The sequence below is a fragment of the Carassius auratus genome, chromosome 37 (genome assembly GCF_003368295.1).
Source record: "Carassius auratus strain Wakin chromosome 37, ASM336829v1, whole genome shotgun sequence".
NCBI lineage: Eukaryota > Metazoa > Chordata > Actinopteri > Cypriniformes > Cyprinidae > Carassius > Carassius auratus.
In genome coordinates, this window is record NC_039279.1 from 10,980,251 (window position 1) to 11,000,260 (window position 20,010).

The 20,010-nt window shown below is 37.5% G+C and overlaps 1 protein-coding gene across 1 annotated transcript in view; it reads left to right on the plus strand.

The window, feature by feature from the left end:
* Positions 1-5,843: 5,843 nt before the first annotated feature.
* Positions 5,844-20,010, plus strand: part of LOC113056178 (src kinase-associated phosphoprotein 1-like) — a 28,066-nt gene continuing 13,899 nt past the window's right edge. Inside the window, exons 1-4 of the mRNA XM_026222750.1 lie at positions 5,844-6,164; positions 6,955-7,060; positions 7,735-7,760; positions 7,989-8,105. Coding sequence (XP_026078535.1) covers positions 6,125-6,164; positions 6,955-7,060; positions 7,735-7,760; positions 7,989-8,105 — 289 coding nt within the window. The 5' untranslated portion in view covers positions 5,844-6,124. The remainder of the gene's footprint in view (positions 6,165-6,954; positions 7,061-7,734; positions 7,761-7,988; positions 8,106-20,010) is intronic.

Consider the following 20,010-nt stretch of genomic DNA (forward strand, 5'->3'; position numbering starts at 1 on the left):
CACAGTTTACTTTATTTTGCTACCCTCACTACATAAATGCACTACAGTGTCCTGCACCCACTAGTAAAAAACATCTGAATAATTTTTGGTTTGACTCTATATTGTAGTATGCACAATTTTAGTTACATCCATCCAAAGACAGTCAAACTAACTAAAATGACACACATTGTATTAAACACATGATGCTGATTAAATACATCTTTATTCATTTCATTCATTCCATGTATGAAAATTCATAAATATACAATAATGACACAAACACCATGCAAATTATTATTATTATTCATTTTATTTTTTTGGAAAATCCATTCAAATATATCAGTTAGTCAGCCAGAATGGGAAAAAAAAGGTACAATGTTGCATGCTTAAAGTTATTAAGTATCTTGTGTTTGTTGCTTGCTCTTTTTGGGTTGTGTGGATCTGGGCTCCTACTGGGTCTCCCATCTGTTGGCATCAGTGGAAGAGACAGATGTTCAGTCTGCCCGGAGGAGGAGGCTGTTTTTCACCAGGTTGTCAATGTGCAGAAAAAGGCTCACACTGCAGAATGTGGGGCAAGAGGAGCAGTCCAGAGATCCCAGAGAACTAAGACAAGATAAAAATAGCATTCTCAAACAATAATATGTAGGAAAGAAATAAGCTATGTGTGGAAAGAAAGACAGGGAGAGAGAAAATAGATGTGCATCTGGGAAAGAGGCAGTCAGCAATAGTTATCAGAAAGTTGGTAATTTGGTGAAATAGTGGAGTGAATGTTTTTAAGATTACATCAGGTAAGATTGGCAAATATTTAAAAAAAGATGCACTTTAAATACTGATAAATGATGGCACAGTATTGCATATCACTTTGCTGGCAAAATGCACTTAGTGAAAATATTTATAGATATATAAATCTCCCTGCAAAGACAATATATTCAAAAACCATTGAAAAGTTTAGGGTCAGTAAGATTTTTTTTTAAAGACTTTTCTGTTTCTTTCATTCAGCAATGATGCATTAAACTGATGAAAGTGACAGTAAAGACATTTATAATATTACAAATGATGTCAATGTTTTTATTTAATTTAATTTTTTTACTTTCCATTCACACTTAATCCTGAACAAAAAAATCCTGCACAACTGTTTTTCAGCATTGATAATAATAAAAATGTTTCTTGAGCACAAAATCAGCCTATTAGAACAATTTCTATAGGGTCATGTGACAGTGAAGACTGGAGTAATGGCTGCTGAAGTTTGCCATTACATTAATAAATTATATTTCACAATATATTAAACAAAAAAAACAAAACAACAACAACAGTTACCTCCAGTACTCAATAAAATGCAATGAGGTAAAAAGGTGAAATTTCATATTTAAAATTCATTGACAGAAATCACATAGACAGGAACACCGCCTTTGCTTTTCAGGTCACTTTTTAAGGTGATGTTTAGGGCAGATTTAAAGCTTGCAAGGTATAAACTCTCCCTGCTGGGAGTGCTTGTCAGAGGGTCTTTTACAAATCAAATGCCTGGCTTGACTTCCTGACTCTTGTTCAAGTCTCCCTGAAGCACGTCACTCTGCTGGGGTGCGTGACCTCAAAGAGATAAAAAGAATACTGTATACACTATTCATAGGTTTGAAACATTTTATATGTCTTCTTGTATTTCACAGACATACAGTCAACAAATAAGACAGTGGCCACATGCATAGCCACATCCTCTCGGTGAAAACAGGAAGAACAGGAAGTCTTCCTCTTGCACTCTCCACACAGACCCGACTGACCCTCCCCCTCTCGCTCAATCGTATCCATGTCCCCGCGAGGCCATATAATCAGTCCACCGCCTTATTAGCTGAGTAACCGAGAGGGAAAGCTTCAAAAAACCTGCAGCACGGCTTTTGCCAGCAAGCAACCAACAGATATTGGCCCAGGGAGTGTAAAAGCAAACACGTGCAGGATTTTTTATAGTATAACACTGATTAGATTATGAGAGAGAGAAGTGAAGTTATTGCACCTGCTCAGAAAGGGCGATTTGGAAAATTGCCAGTTACTCTCAAAACCAACACTACAGTGTTTTTGTCATAATTGAATTGACAAATTTCCTGCATGTGGTTTTGTTTGTAGAGATCTTAAAGCTTGGCAAAGTGTAACCAGGGCTCCGTCACTCATATGATTTAGAGAGGCGAGTAGAGCGCGCCAGAGGGAGACAAATGAAAGCTGACAGTTCATTTTATCAGTGACAGATCGTTGATCTCATGGACTGCCTCCCTGCTCTCTTTCAGAAGGTGGTGAAGGTTGAATATTAGTGGATTCTGATACAACCAACCGCCCCCTTCTGAATCCCAAAGGCTTTATATTCCAGCCAGCAGAATATGAGTGCAGCATGACACACTGAAGCTACAGTAATATTGGCCGTAATTATGTTTTAAAGAATGAACACAAAAATGAAAGTTCTGTCAATATTTACTCATCTACATGTTGTTCCAAACCTGTGTGACTTTATTTGTTCTTTTCAACACAAAAGAAAATAAATTAATATTTTAACTGTTTTTGACTGTGTTATGAAAGTCAGCTCCGAAACAGCATCAGACCCCACTGATGTTCAATGTGTGAAAAAATAACTAAATAAATAAATAAAAAATTCCAAATCATCTTTTTTTTAATTCAACAGAAAATAAGAAAAGCATGCAGGTTTAGAAAAACACAAGGATGACAATTTTGGGGGTGAACTAACCCTTTAAGCATATGCAAATAAATTGTGATTTCTCTGAAAAATTATCATTTCAACCTTTTTCGGCTCAGAGGTTCACAGAACTATTAATTTCAGCAGTTTCGAATGGTCCTATACAAATTAGCCTTTAGCATAAGAGAAAACTAAATTTATTCTACTCAAGAGCTGTAGTGAAAAATTTTCTTCTAAGTTCATGATTGACATGTGGGTGTTGACACACACTGATACCATGGAAAGTTTTTGACAAACTGTACTTTCCCCCAATCTACTTTGGAAAAATTTACCACACGGGTCCTTAAACACCCACAAAACAGCTTCTAAGTGCTGCCTGTAAGTATCTTGTGCATGTGTGGGGAGGTTATTAGGAGCAAGGAGCAGAACTGAGTTCAAAGGGTCAAACCAGCGACAGAGATGAGCCCAAGGCTTTGCATGGGCAGAACTGTTTTCATACCATTTAACAGAAAAGGCATTATAAGCCAATTGATAGTAATTAAATCTCATAATGGAAAAGACGACAAACTCCATATCAAAACTTAATATTGACCCCCGGTCTCTCGAGGGGTGTGTGATGCTGGAGTGTGATTTCTGTCAGGTTGAGGGGGGACTCTCAGATGACAGTTTTGCCCCTCCCCCAAGTGAAATGCAAACGAAAAGGAATGCAGAGATAAAAAAGCCTGTGTTCCCAGATAAGGGGACAGAAGAAAGGAGTAGGCGAATGCTAAAAGAGCTCTCTTGGGGAGATGAGAGGCGCTGATGGCAGTGTTGGTGGTAGGAGATCATAGCAGGTTCCTCTCATCAGCCCAGGCCTGTGTTTGATACTGGGTCTTTGTCGCTCTTTCAGCTGTTCATTGTTGGGAGGTGTAATCCCGGGCGGATTACAAAGGCAAGATCCTTTCATATGGCTGTGCCCAGCAGGCAGGAGGGCCACGCTCTTTCCTCTATCTACCTTCATGCGGGGCCATAGCTGCAGGGACAGTGACGCGGGGGTCATTCGGTCAAGTCCTCTCCTTGGAATTCGGCTCCCCCTTATACATTCAGATGTTTTTCTTTCAGTATCTCCCTCCATCCTGTACCTGTGCACAACGTCTTACACCTAACTAACTGACAAATACCACAAAATACTGAATATGAGTTGTAAAATTAAGAGCCACATTGAATTAAAACTTCCACAAAGTTTTTGTTTTTTTGTTTTTTTTAGATTATCAGTGATGCTGTATCATAGATTTTGCTTTGAACAAACTCCAGACCCTATTAAATGAAACCCAAAGTATTATGTACATAACTCACTGTGTGCCTTAAATTGTGTCTTGTTTGTATTTATTAGTAAAACTGTACTTTTCCAAACAGCTAAATGGATGATAAAGGTGGGATTAGAAGGTGGAAAATAGACTTTTACTGAAGGAAAAACTAAAGCCAAAGGGGATAAGAAAATGTGATATTAAATAGTCTTGAGTTAGCTCTTTTGAACCGGACAGAACGCGACCAAGCAATGCCACAGCAAACAAACAGCAATGCTCTGGTAACATCCACAACAACATACCATTGTGGCAACCACTTTTGCAATCATCATTAAAAAAAAAATTCTATAGGCTATTGCATTTGGTCTTCAAGGCAAGGTTTGTGTTAATATTGTATAAAGTTCCCTATAGGGTAAAAGATTCATTTGATTTTTTTTTTCTCCAAATACATTAAATAACAGGAAAATACACAGTTAGTACTTAACTTGTTTGTCACTATGCAAAATGATCCATAAAGTCATCATGTGCAATGATGATTTTGATGAAATTAGATCTAACATGTTGACTGCATATTTATTTAGCTAATGAGAATCCCTTTAATGATCATATATAATTTGAGACACAAAAAAAAAAGAAAAGAAAAAAAAAACTAAAACTAAACTCCCCCTTAAAATTTAAAAAGTTACATTATGTCTATCTTTTTAAAATTATTGAATTCCTTCTTCTCTGGTTATATATATATATATATATATATATATATATATATATATATATATATATATATATATATATATATATATATTTATTTTAATAAACGTAATTAAAATAAAATACCCTTGCTCTGATTAAATTCCGTTATTAATGTAATAACTTTAATGTAAAGATGAGATTGTGCTGCCCCAATGTGATACAGTCCTTTGTCTTTCACATGCATTAAGTGCTCTCTCAGCATCAAACTGCTGATCCAGAAACCTTGCCAACAATTGTGAAAGGTAAGCAAAAGATTTTGTGATATGATGCAAATGAATCAGAGAGACTGCACTGCATGAACAAGAGTCATTCAAGTAAGGAAGTGTATAGGGCAGACCGGGTGTTAAACAAGACATCACAGTTTACAATAACCAGTTTAACCAACAAAAATTAATTGCAGGGGGGAAATCTTATCACAATAAAAATATGAAATAATAGCCTATTAATGAAATCATAAATGTTTTTCTTAGTAACGAGGTAGGCTAGGTTGTGACAACAGCACTATTTAATACTAGCTAATTCATTCAGTTCAGGGTGAGTAGCAGATTTATAAAGTAACGTTACTTTAATTTGTTGCTCACAAAAATCAATAAACGCTACCGGTTGCAGATGTGCTACGATGGGCTGTCCCATTTCAAAAACAGAGTGAAGTCGTAAACATTAGCATAAAATTGTAACAGGCTATTTCAGTAGACGCACATGACCCGAGCAACGATCATTTAAACAAACTAAGATTCGTAGGCCTAGCTTATATAAACATTGTAAGTCTTTCAAAGTGTAGATATCATGACCACTAGCAGCACATATAGACCGCTGATGGTAAAGTCATGATTGATGGTCATGATAAGAGAAGTGGTTACGGCCAACAACTATGAGATTTTTTTTTTTTTTTTAAAGTGCAGCTATTTTGATCTCGTCCGTTGCTGTCAAATCGTTGCAAACGACAAAACCTAAAGCAATGATAGCAGATTGAAAACTGTGTACTTCATAGTATTTTAACTTGGTGGTGGGTGGTGTAAAATTTTTAATATGTTGGCAAAGGCACACTCAGTAGCAAGGCTAGTAATCTAATATATATATATATATATATATATATATATATATATATATATATATATATATATATATATATATATATATATATTATTTCTACTTTAATTTAAGCCTCGTGTCATTGTATCACAAAGTAGTTCGCCTACATCTCTTTAGGCTCGTTTCATTTTCACAACAATACGCTTCGCACTTCCTCTTCTTCCCTCCGCGACCCGGTGTTCAAGTGTGTGTGGATATCTTTCGATTCCGTTTTTATTTCACACTTTGCATTCATGCTGTGGGATGACAAGTGACCAACAAGTTCATGCATACTTTCTTTGACCTTTAATCGTTGACATCAGCATATTTTACTAGCCTTTATTTCTGTTGGAGTCTTAGAGAGATGGGGACGGTCATTGATGACATCAGACAGCTATTAAAAGGTATTCTCCACTGTTTCATTATTGATTGATTTTTGTGCTCTTTCAGTATGTATAAAATAGGCTATATTATGTAGGGCCTGCCTTTTTTTGAATGATTGTAGTTGGTTATTTTGTTTTTATTAAGGTAACTTTTTACATTTAAAAAATGTGTTAACTTATGACTTAAGATTGCTTGTTCTTTAATTACATGCTAAATTACTTTTAATGAGAATTCAAAAAACTTTTATTTTTCTTTCCGGAAGAATTTGGAGTGTCTGCAGTTGATGCACTTTCAAAGAGTTAGTTTTCTAAATCATTGTAAACGTATATGTGGTTTACGCTCTTTAACCTTGACTACAGACTATGATTTAATTCGTTTTATTTTATCTTTTAATTATTTTGCTTTGCTGTGTTTACCCTTGAGTAGCCTAAAATGTTTTGTACAAAATGGTGCTTCATGAGTGATGCCATCATGAGATGTTATCTCTGTTGACACACAGACGAAATGACTCTTGTCATTTGCACATTCTGGCTTCTATGGAGCTTGCTTGAATAGAACAATTCTTTGCATATTTCAAAACATCTGTGCTTTATTGAGTAGCCATTCCACATGAGTTAACAATCAGATTTGTTTCTTTCCACATGTTAAAATACAACATAAAAGTTTTTACACATTCACTATGTAGTTCTGGAGAAAAACAGTTTACAATGGCATTTTTTTAATTATTGTTTGCTCATGTTTGTTTCTTATAAAACAGACTAATGTAACATTACTGAGGATGTTTTCTTTTTTACTCTTGTTTTTTTTCAGACTGTGAGCTGTTTGTTTTTGAGATACTTCATGATGAGAATCTCAGTAATCCTGCTCAAGAGGCCAGGGAAATACTCCTACGAAATTTTCATATCATCCAAAAGAGGTGAGGAATGTCACAGTATGATTTATTCATGTGCAACTATTAGAGCTGACACATACTTTTTTCTCCTTGTTTGTACTACACACTGAATACCACAAAAAGTAAATTTATTGGAGCAAATTTGCAGCTTGAGAATCGGTGCTCCCAGTTGAGCTACAAATAAAACACAACAGTTAAACAGACAGGAAGCAAATTGCACAGTTCTTCTGTTGTTGTCTTTTCAGGAGCAAGGGGTACAATTACAGCGCTAGCCCGCTGGAGTGGTTTTGTGGTTTGCTGTGCTGAAACAAGGTGTTTGCAAAGAGAAAAAGCATCCTTTTTTTCAGCACTGGGTTACATGAATACTTAGCTGTCATTGCATCATTTGCAAACACTGCAGTGCACTGCTTCACAGATGTATGTGTTTACATATACTCAAGCTGCTATCAATCTAACGCCTCTTCGATTCTAGTACTACTTTCATTGCAGATCAGAAATGTTAATCTATGAATAAGAAAGACGGTGGAAGAATACAAACTATTTTTTACAGATATAACTGTATATCTGATTATAAGCATTTTACAGTAATCCTTTTTTTATTTATTTAAACATTGCAAAGTTCATTTGGTTAGAAAGATATTTTATCCATTACAAAATGTTCTTCTCTAAAAGCATTTTTAAATCCTCTTCTTTTGCAGATACCCACAAGAATTCCCCCACAGATGTAAGTGAACAGCTGCTTCATGATTCTAATTAATTGCCCACAGAGATTTCCATTTCGATTCTGTCTTTCCCGGAACAATGGTTCTTTAGAAAAAAGTCGGTTTTACAAAAATGATTCGAATTTCCTCCCACAGCATTTTCATTTTATGTATGTCTTTCGAATGAACTCTACAAAGTTTCTACTTTTATAAAGTTCTTGCCTTTTTGTTTACATTTTTTTTTGTCCTAGTTGAATCAAATCTTGAAGATAGTTCAGATGACAACCGCAGCTCCAGTCTGGGACGCTCTGCCCCCTCGGATGACATGTCAGTGGCCTCTGACTACCAGGAGGAAGGTGCTTCTGAACGTGAGTTCAAGCCACTCTTTGTGCAGATGAGTGTGTTTACTCGTATGTCTAATGCATGTAAGCTGTGATAGGAAGAGACAGGAAACTAGTCTTAAGCACATTTCTTGTTGTGGGGGTTTCACTGGTAGTGATGAAATACCCCAGTGGAGGTGTTTGGTAACAGATCACCCTCTAGTGGATTCCCACAACCCTGCTGCTGGCATTGAGGAGTGTGTGGAGGGGGAATGGGAGGGTGGTCTTTACCCTCCATACAAAAGAGATGAAGCACTCCCTCTAGTGGCAGGCGAGGGGGATGTTAGGGCATGTGTGTTGCTGAGGTTCTTGCAGGGTTAAGCCATGGCATGTCTGCCTGTGTTTAACAATGGTGTTCGAAATGTTAGATTTCTTGTTCTTCTGACAGCAAATATATTTACATGTTTATAGCCTACAACAATTTGAAATACACTGGAACAAAATAAAAAGTTTAAAGTGAGAGAACAACAGGATGTACTGCATATTGAAAATGGCTCGTCAAAATCTGTATTTTGTGCATGTTGATTGTTTATCTTACTAATGTGGGCAGTTTGCTGTTGCTTCGGGGCAGATCTGTGACTGATCATCCCCGGCTCCTCTGTAACCAGCTGGTCTTGAAACCCAACCCTGTACCTGAGGGGCGTTTTATCCATTTTCTCTTCTTTATCACTCAAAAGCCTGCAGCTTTGCAGAAAAGAGCTCAAATAAAATAATTAAGGGGCATTCAAGTCAATAGCATTGATTTGTAGCGACCAGCTCAGAGATGATACTGTAAACCTCTCTCTTTTTTTTTTTTTGCTCAATTTTTAATTCATTATTTTTAATTAATTCATCACAACTATTTTCTTTCTTTTGACAGTATTCCAGATTGAAGAAAAAACAAATGTCTACACAACTGCCATTTGTGAAAACCATAAATTATTGTTTTTATCTCAAATACTTCTTGTTCACTGACACGAAATGTCTCACCACCCCGATACTCCATATTCTCCATTGTTCCATTTTTTTTATATGTTGTTTGTAATTTAGCAACAAAAGGGGTCAAACCTGGATGTGCTCCTTTGATTCGCTTCTTTGCCGCAAAAGGCATATAAGTCAAAGAGGAGTAACTCGAGGAAGATTCGCATCGTGTCGCTCTTTCAATAAAGATAATGACCAGTGCGGGCAAGTGCAGTTCAGGGTTCATGTTTAGTTCACCATTTGGGAATCTCTCATCAAACCTTATGAGAGGACATTTGGAATTTGAGCGGGAGAGCATTTCGGAGCACATGAAATTAGAGAGAGGAATGTAATCATGAAGATTAACATTCAAATGTGCACCTATTCAAGCAATTCGGATTTAGTTTGTTTTCACATTTGCCTTTTATTCAATAAGGACGCTCCGTGCTGAGAGCCCTTTTTTTGCTTAGCCCGAGTGAATGAAAAACAAAATGCATATGTGATATGAATGAGCTGTTGTCCATGCATGCTGACATTTTGAAATTTTCCCTATTGTAGTGGAGGGTAAATATAGTTCAGGCATTCAGTGCTTGCACCGTTACTCGCTCCGTGTTGTCACATGCTCGCCTGTGTGAGGAAGGGAAATTGACTGTGTCTGCTTGTGCTCGAACATGACTGGAGGATGAGGCAGCCATTGACTTGTCGATGGGAGGAGCTAGTGTTATTTCATTTAGCCAGTGCTGCTTCCCTGTCTCCAGAGGGAGGTTTGACACTAGATTTGTTATAGCTGACAGGAACAGATGGGTGCTCTATTGTCAGGGCCCCTGTCTGTATGGTAATGTGAACTGAGTTTCACCCGCAGACCACACGGTTGACCCCACCGTGCCTGCAGCCTCGTCTGGATGACAGCAGCCCTGCAGCTGAGGATGGGAAGCCCAGGGCAGGGGGAGCCTCACAGTGGGGTGGATATTTTGCCAGGTCAAGTTTAGGAAATGCAAAAGTTGTAAAAACAAAACAAAAACAAACTAAACAAAAAATATTTGTATCGCTTAGAATGGGCTGAGTGGATGTTTGCTTGGGATGATTGCTAAAATGATACAAATATTGCACACAAGACTCCAACCCACCAATCATGTCAGTAATAACAAATAGAGCAGAAAAGGTGTATGGTTTGTCAGTCTGACAGGAGTTTGTGTGTGTTTAAGAGGCTAGTATCAGTGCATGTCCTATCAAAGGCTGCACATGCTCTGGGCTCTTTGTGTGCACTGACTTGATTTATGTTCAGAAACAAAAGCCCCTCTCGGTCCTGTTATCTTACCCCACCACAGCTCTACAGGCAAAGCTGGAGAAGCCAATCAGAAAGGCCAAAGATTCAGAGATAAGTTGTCTCTTTATCGCAAATTAGATCATCAAGATGTAAATTTGATTTCTTCCTCAAGATCTTAGAAGCCTCTAAATGAATGGTTGTGTTGGTTAGGAAATTGATTGTTGTAATGAATCTCTGGAGAGTCCAAAAAGAGCTTGCATCGATGAAAAAGACATTTTAGCTTGGCAATTAAGCAGCCCTTAGTCTAGCAACCTAAAGTGACCAGCCTAACATGCAAATCTCATTTTCCTCCCCATCACGGTTACTGTCAAGGTTTTCACACTAGTTCACATCTTGTCATATTTATCAAAATGCAGTGGCATGTGGCCACACCGAGGTCGAGGTGAAGTCATGTGATCATAAACACCTTACTTGACCTTAGTGTCTGAGTCGTTGTCAGCTGGTACTCATCCACGTAGCCTCTAAACTTCATACATTTACTGTGAGTGCTTCTTCCTCCCTACAGTAAACTTTTGACCCCTGGGTCTTATTCTGGTCATTTCATGACCTGTCTGAACTCTGTCTAGGGCAACTGAGTCTACATTATTGACCTCAGCTGCCATAGCAACAGCACAGTTCAAATAAAGTTTCACTGGCTCGAACAGGGTGTGGATCAGCAGCTTCCATCCATTCTACTAGTAATCATCCATGAATTTCCTCCAACCACGATTCATATTCTGGTGCGGTTTTGTGCAGTTAGAAAGAGTAAAGTATACAGCATTGGCAGACTTCATAAGGCACCTTAAATGATTTGGCAAAGATGACACCATCTTTCCTCTGCACTGTCGTTTTCCCATCTTCTGTTTCCCTTTGCATTCATTAATTGAAATTGACACGTATTAGACCCGAGCATCCTCATTGCATCGCTGCTTCTTCCATAAGGGTTCAAAAGTTCACTTCAGTCTCAGAAGGCTACGATGCTGCAGAAAATGCTGATATTTGCTCTCGCTCCATCTCTTGCTCATTTGTATTTTCACTGTTTCACCCAAACACGCTCTCACTTTGCCTCCTGCCCAGTATACCGATCATTCGGAAGAGATTTTCAACTGTTAATGTCATATCATTGTCAGTCTATTCATTGTGCCATGATGAGTAAACAGAGCATCACTATATTTATCATGCATTTTCTTTCATTGGTAAGGAAAATATTGCTTCTGTGTTCGAAATAATATGTCTCGGTCTAGTAAAAGTTAGCGTGGGTGAGGAGAGGAAGTTTTTCATGATTTGCAAGGGATGAAATAAGCAGAATAGGAAGTCACAACCTTGAGTGTCTAATCTTCTTTGCAACCTGTCAGTATCACAGACAAATGGCAAAACGATTCAATGCTGTGGGTTCAGCTAGAGGTTAGTCTTCCCAGGTACCTCCAGCTCTCTCTCTCTCTCTCTCTTTCTCTCTCTCCTCTCTCCCTTACCCATCTTGCAAATGAGAATTTGATTTTTCTCTCCACTGGATTCCATTTCTGGAGATTGATGAAGTTTCGATGCAAGGCCCAGGTGGCCTGATGCTTTCATTAGGAAACAAATGAAAGCGTGTGTAGGTGTGTTCCCCTGTACACTCACAGGGAAGGAGTGCTCTTCAGATGTCTTCTATGTGTCTTTTTTTAGTTTTAGATAAATATAGATTTGCTCTTGGCAACCAGTTTTTTGCATTTCTAATATGTACAAATGCTTGTGTTTTGCAAGGGCAAAGATGTGTTTTTTCTGCTAGAAATGAACATTAGTTGGTTAAGAACTTTTTTTTGTCTTTATATTTACTGACATAATCCATTTGAGGTTTCTGACTCTTTGAGGTCTGTTCTACAGCAGCATTTGGAATGTTTTTAAACTGACCAGACGAACTATTTTTCCATGAAATGTCTTTCTACCCTATGATTTGTCAGCCTGTGCATGTATCATTTATCTGTAAAAAATGGAAAATATTATGCTAATTGCATAATTTACCATATGTTTTAAATTGAGTGTTGAAACATGTAATAATCATAAAAGTGCCCCCCCCCCCCTCCTGGTTCTGAATTTGAGTAAGGACCTTCAAGAGTGAGAGGCTATATTTAATTTTGGGAGATTTCTGGTCATGCACATTACTGCAGTGTGTGTGTGTGATAAAACACAACCATTGGTATCCATTAAACCAAATCATTTTCATGATGACCATCAGGGCCATGATATGACAGATTCCAATGTACAACAAAAAAATCCTCTTGATGTTATCACAAGATTTGGATTTTTCCATGAAGTGAATTTTGTTACAACAATGCTTGGCGGCAGTCCATAAGCATCTTGAGCCAATAAAAACACTTCAAGTTAACTTATCCTGCTCTCCTAAATTTTATAGAGCAGCATAAGATGGAAATTTGTCTTCAGATTTGTGTTGTGTTTATAATTAATTATTTAAGATAAAGCATAAGTTTTATTTTTATAAAGAGAACATTGCTCATATATGGCTGGATTAAGATTACAGACGTGTAACTGCTGGCTCTTGTAGTTCCATTTAACGGTTTAAACTTTCTGTTTATTTACTTAAGGGGTCTTCACGTGCGGCTGCACAGGCAATAGCCTACTGCGCGTGCTGCTCCACAAAGACAATATTATATGCAAATTACTATAAATGTATTTAGAACGTTTTTCGAATGTGAATTGTTAGTTTTGGTTATTGAATATTATTCTGATAGCTATGTATACGGACCTATACCCAATGAACCAGCTTATTTATTTAACTCTAAACTAATTTCTAAAAAATAAGAGAATCCGAAAGTCACGTAGGCCTAAAAATATAACATGCGGAAAAGGTATAGTAAATGTAGGCTATTTGTTTATTTTTATTATCCGATTATGTGGAAACAAAAGTTGTTTAACAGAACAATAATTAGGTTATAAGGAATGCAATAAATAACGCCACTGATGGATTTTTATTATGTATTACCTAAGTTCTCAATTTATGTGTAATTGCCTTTAATTAAGAATAATATGGGCCTTTACGTTATATGTATTTATCAATGTATTAGTCTATTTAATTCGATTTACATATAGCTTACTGTAAAATAAATAAATAAATAATAGGCTATTTTGCAATGTCTGATTTTTGCACAGGTCGAAATATTCCCGGTGTTAAGTAGAATTGAATATACACGATCTTAAATCAATTAGGTTTATTGATTGTTTATGGTAGAATGAATGGTTAAATTAAAAATCGTTTTTAATGTGAAAGTGTCTACTATAGTTATAGACCAGAAATAAATACAACTAGGCATTTGTTAAAACCTGAAAAATCGAGGTGTATCCTACAAGCCTAAACACACACTAAATATTAACATTTGTGAGAAACATAGACAAATGTTGGTAGGCTACCTAGGGTTATTTTTACTAGGATGTCGTTCAGTTATTATTATTATTTTTTATTTGTTGTCATCTTCTGTTGGATTCTGTTTTTACGTTCATCATCCTTAATATAGTCTGAATTATCTTAGAACAGTCGAAGTGTTGACGAAGTTCAGATTTCTTCAGAGAACACCATTCACTTTTATTCAACACGCGCCACCTGGTGGGCTTTTTATCTTTTGCCATTTTCCTGAAACTAAAGCAAATTCTGCTAATATTTACGTTTTAGAAATATTAAACTACACTTTTATACTATCGCTAGGCTAATATCCAATGTTTTTTTTTTTTTCTGAAAAGCGAAATCAGATGATTTTCACTCACTCATTCCCAGTAAAATAAACCAGACCCACAAAAGCAGTTTTCTGGAGTTTATCAGACGGTCATAAATACCTGTGTGGGACACATGAATGTGAGCGTTAACTAACATGTCAAACTTTACGACCGTTCTGCATTCCTCATGTGATCGATGCTCGATATCATGCATCTAGATTTGCCGTCACAGACAGTCGACACGTGTCCGCTGGCATATTTCATCACTCTTGTATCAAAACTGCTCAAAGAAAACCTAACGAGCAAACAGATAAGAGACGCAAAACTGCGGAATTGTCCAATAGTAGGCTAGGCTATTCTATAGCTACAGACTTTTATGAATTTTGATTTTATGTTTAACGTCGAAATGATCATCTGCACTCATTTATTTCAAATGAATTTAATCGATAGCTGCGATAGGGAGACCAAGAAGTATTAGGCTATAAAATATTTCAATTTAACATTAATATCAAGTTCAAGAAAATATGGATTTGTATTTTATTGTATTATTTTTATGCTACACAGATAATATAAAGATTGTATTTAACATATTTAATTGGAAACAAATGTAGAATAAATGGAATAAAAAAAAAAAGACAATGCAAAACAGAAAGTGTTACAAACCATTCTTAGCATGGTATTTATATATAAAGGCCTGTTCTTTAAACATATAGACAAAAAGTTGTGTGTGATGTTATATTTTAAATGAAGCAACTGCTGGTATGATACCGGTTTTGTTATTTAGCATCAATTAATCATTCGAGTTGTAAGAAATTATTCTTCCTTACCTCTTTTTCTGTCCTGTTAATCCCTTATATTTATACAGACGTACAACTTGCACTGTCACCTCAGGAGGGTGCTGGGCATATAATTTAGCACTGAAGTTCCCTTCTTATTGGTTAAACTGATGTTTTTACAATTCATTCCGAAATACAACACTCCCTGTCTCAGCCCTTTTTTCTTCTCTTATAGGAAGTCTCAATTTCTTCCCACATTGAAAACATTTGCTTGTGACAGAGTGTCTTGTAAATGGATCCAAAATGATACTGAATGGCTAATAGAAACAGCAGCAACAATGCAATGCTATATTGAAAAATAATTAAATAAATAACAATTGCTTGCCTGAATTATACACTCCAAAACATTTATTACCACAGTGCTGTGTAAGTAGTTTATTTAAAATTTTAAATCTGTGTTTTAGATATTTAGGTATTAGATGAAGATCTGTATATCCAGTCATTTTTAGTTAAATAACAACAACAACAACAACAAAAAAAACATCCTTTTATATATTTTTAATTTTTGTAGCATTAATTATTTATATATATATTAGTACCTTCTATTATTTATAGCTTGTTGAAATAAACACAAACTTTTAATTGTTATATCCTAGTTAGTTAATATTTCTTTGTGAATTGGCTATAACTAAGAGCACAGGAATCCAATCTTTCTCATGCCTCATCTCCCCTATTTTAAGTATATTTCCACGTCTCGCCAAACTCATTTTTCTTTGCAGCCGTGTGTGATGATGACACTGCTTGCGAGTCATATCTCCTCTGGCTGTCGCACCCCAGTCCACCTCTCTGCCATCTCAGGATTATAGTATTTGCAGTTAAACTTTTGAATGGATGTCATAATATATGGGGGTAAAATTTATAGAGCTCCGGTCTCTCAGCGGAGGACCCCCTTTGCTTTCTCTGCTCATTGCCAGACTATAAATTTTCCTCTCGTATGGTGCAGCTCGCCAGTAAAGAAACAATGTTGTGGCACTAAAGCATGCTAAATGGTTTCCCACATCATGTGTGAAGCCCACAATTGCGCCTTTAAACAGAGGCTGGCTAAAGGTCCACCCTGGAATCTTGTAAATAATAAGTAATACTGCAAAACTGTTCAGGGGCTGCATGATTTCAGGTCTCATGTTGTGAATAACAGATCCTTTTCATTCAAATCGAATCAGTTCTTGTTAAGGACAATTTAGAGAGGTGATGTTCAATTGAGCCATTCACCTAGGGATCTCTCTCTCTCTCTTTCTCTCTCAGTCTTTTGCTCCCGCTCCCTGATGCCTTTCCTTCTTTTTTTCTCACCCTCCTGATGTTGCTATGCGCATGCATTGCACAGAAGCCACTGCCTTTGCTTTTAATGAGGAAGAATGTGTTGTTCTCTGTGTGCAGTTTGTGTATTGGTGTGCTGTACAGAAGGGTTAAGGATGCTCAGAGTGCTCTTTTTTTTTCTAATCAAGTGCTGTACAGGAGAGCATAGCAATTCCGGTCTCTCCATCTCTCCCTGATCAGTATTCCTCCCCTGCCTCTCCCATCAGCCCCCCAGGGACCCTCGTGCCTTCTGTTTCACCTCAACTCTGAGGTTCATGCCGAGGTCAGCCGCAGACCTGTGCGTCCCCTGCACACGGTGCGTAACTGCAAAACATGGATTGGGCATCGATCTGATGCAGATTTCTTGCACTGTTTATATACTGTATATGCAGCCATCATCATTTTTTGTGATGTATTGCTTAATTTTTTTTTTCATTTATCAATGTTGTGTATGTATATATTTAAAGCACATGCTAATAACTTAAAAGAACTCTTAAATATCATCAAAATTAATATTCATTTTCATACTGTTTTTAGTGTATGTGTTTTTTTTTTTATTTCGTCAAGTTAGTATGCAATTTTAAAATTAGCCAGTTGACAGATATCAGCCATAATATGAAAATAGTTATCCGCTTATCTGTATTGACAATTCAGTGTATCCCTATTTGTAAAACGTGGTTCATTATAACAGAATGCTTCAGTGATCACATGATTGGTTAGTAATTTTTCATTGACTCATTTAGCCAATAGTGTAAAAATGTTAGTTGTCTTGACTTTTGTGAATCTACTGTAAATCAATGCATTGTGTCGCAGGGTCACATGTGGTAATGTCAAGGTACACCTGTAATGCAGTCATGCAATCTTCCCTAGATATTTAATTATTTGATCTGTTATGTGCATTTAAATAATTAAAATAAATAGAAATAAATAGAAAAGAGGGAGACTTACAAAAACACTATATTTAATGGAACATTTTGGTTATCTGACATTTGTAATTTCAAGAAATGTAAGAAAACAAACAAATGTTTTAAAATAAATATATATACATACATACATACATACATTTCACCTCATTTATGTAGTTGACAGACCTTTGCATCTGTCACTGCTGACTGTTCCCTGTCATTGACTCATAGCCACTCAACTGTGATGCTATTTAATGGTGTTTTACATTAACTTCACTGGATCATTACAGCATCAATCAGATTTTTATAGCTGGATCACCTGCTGTGCTCATAACATCACCTGTGAGTGCAGTATTGTGCATCTTGGTGAGGATATTAAATGCGCACAGAGCCCAGCTTTATTATCTGATATGAGATTATGATTAACAATAATTAATTAAATAGAATGTGAGGTTGTTTGTTCGCTACTCATTTGAGACTTGCAGCTCTCGCCGTCTAATTTTTTGGATGTCATTGTTACAAAAGTGTTCTCTGAAGAATGAGTCCGGAGGAGTAAACAGCAGCCCGTTGGTGGTGGCAGGCAGTGTGCTGTGGAGTGATAGGAGTAGTGTGACCTGGAGCTGTGCCTACCTCCATGTTGCAGAAGGAGAGGGAGGGAGGCTGGGCCAGCCATGTCTTGGTTCTCCTGTATCCCGCCGAGCTCCACTCGTGGCATCAGTCCCCGCTTTCCTGCTGCTGTGGCACTGATGAACGTTCCTCTGCGTGGCACGCTCAGTGCCTCACTCCACCAATCTCGTCCTGCCACATCGCAGAGGCCATGCCATGCATCACCACAGAGCGTCTAAGCAGCCGCGGAGAGCGCCTGGAGGAAAGTCATTAGCTTTGTGTCGCTCCCTTTCTCCTCTCCCCACATCTTCTTGTTTTTGTGTGCCTCTTGTCACGAGTTACTGAGAGAAATCAAGCTTGGAATTGGACGTTTGCTTAGCGGAAACTAAGTATACAAGTAGTCTGACGTATGCTTTGCTTTTGATACATTTTGATGCTCCATTTCCCCCCCCCTTTGAATACTTCATGATAATTGATGTCGGTAACGAACAGCATGAGAAAACCAAATAAATGAACTTGGAAAAGGCCTAACAGTACAAAGCCTCTGAGAACGATGGTGATGTAACACACTGAAATATTCATAAACATCCACAACACGTTTAAAAGGAAATGATTGGCTTTATGCTAATTAAGGAGGGAGAATGCAAGGGCTGAGAGTTAAGAAACCTCACTGCTCTGAATAATTAAAAATGCAATTTATAGGCGAAATGAAAATCATCAAGAACGGTGCTACGTGCATTTTTAATGTCACTTTAATAGTCATACAGAGGTTAATTATTTTGGTTATGATTGTTTCAAATTTGCATGCTTTTAAAAACATTTAGAATCTAAGAGAACTGACAATGTTAGAAACAGGCAGAAATATAATAGAGTTCGGTCTCTTGATTTTTTTTTTCCCTTGCCTTTTTGGCAGCTTTTTGTCCTCTGTGGCTTTAAATATATTAAGCTCTGATTGGTTTGAAGGAAATGGCTGAAGTTAAATGTTGCGTTTGTTCGGCCAATCAGAATCTTGCGTTTCCTTGGAGACAGTTCAGAATAGAAAAGCATGCCATTTCTGTAGGTGAAATGTTTGGTTACACTGCTACCCTGTGGAAGATTCACGAATATAGTGACTGGCCAGAAACACCCACTGTTTGGTTTCCTCAGAAAGGCAGGCCGTAGGTGGTGAAGAATGACTGAACACAAATTCACCATTCATTTTGCCATTGCTTAAGACACTGACCGCACCGTGGGGTCAGACAGCAAGGCCCCGAGGAAGAAGGCTGTCAGTAGGTGTGTGAAGATTAGAGAGACGGTTAATTGTACAGCATTCTCACATTTCTTCTGTTTATTCTGTTTCTTCTGAACTATTACTGGGGCTTGACCTTTTAGATAAATGAACAGAGGGGTGGGGGTGTGGATGGATGAGAGGAGTAAAAGGTGTCTGGACGAAAGCGCACAAAAAGAAAAATGAACAGAAAAGTGGCTGGACTGAGGCCTCCGGTTTTTTTTCGATGATACATCAACTTACCCTTGACAAACAGTGTGTAGCTCAGTTGTATTTATGATGGCGTAGTTCTGACCATGTGTAAGGAAAAGGCTCATGTGTGTTTGTGAATGTGTGTGAGGGTCAAAGGGCTCCTCTGCGAGATGGTCATCTGTCTGATAAACTAGAGACATTACATGGCGGACTACAGAGCTCGGTGGTGATGTCACACAGGCTGGGTGTTTGATGAGCTGCGTCTTATTTATAGAGGTATTAGACTCTCCAAGCTGTTTTATCCACCGCTCACATCACAGGTGTGTTTATCATTGTTCTTTTCTCCAATGACAAGTTCAAAACAGTGCTCTTAAGATGACTGCACAGTTGACTGCATTACACTGTCTGTTTTTTGCAATTGAATTGCTGTCTTAACTCAAAGAGAAGAGATACCACAGAGATCAACATCAGTGTGCAGGGAAGGGATCATCTGCTGGTGTCTAAATGGGTTTTAAATAAGTCTGGTAGCGTGCCCAGAGGCCCACCTGTCGCCTAAGCTCTCTTTTAGCTCTTGAGGTTTGAAGTTGCTGGATCGTGAGGGTGAGGATTTGTTTCTCGATTCCTTGTTTGCAACAAATTGTTCGCCTGCGCTGCCACTCTCATGTGCCCTAGAAAACATGCTAAAAATAGCCGCGTGGGTGCAGATTAAAATGCGGCAAGCCCTGCACCATATTTTGATATATTCTTATTACAGTTGTCATCTTATTAGCAGTGCCATCAGGGGCCTGGGACAATTTTTTTATGGGTGGGCCCCCTCTTCACTAAACCTAGAGGTTATACCACC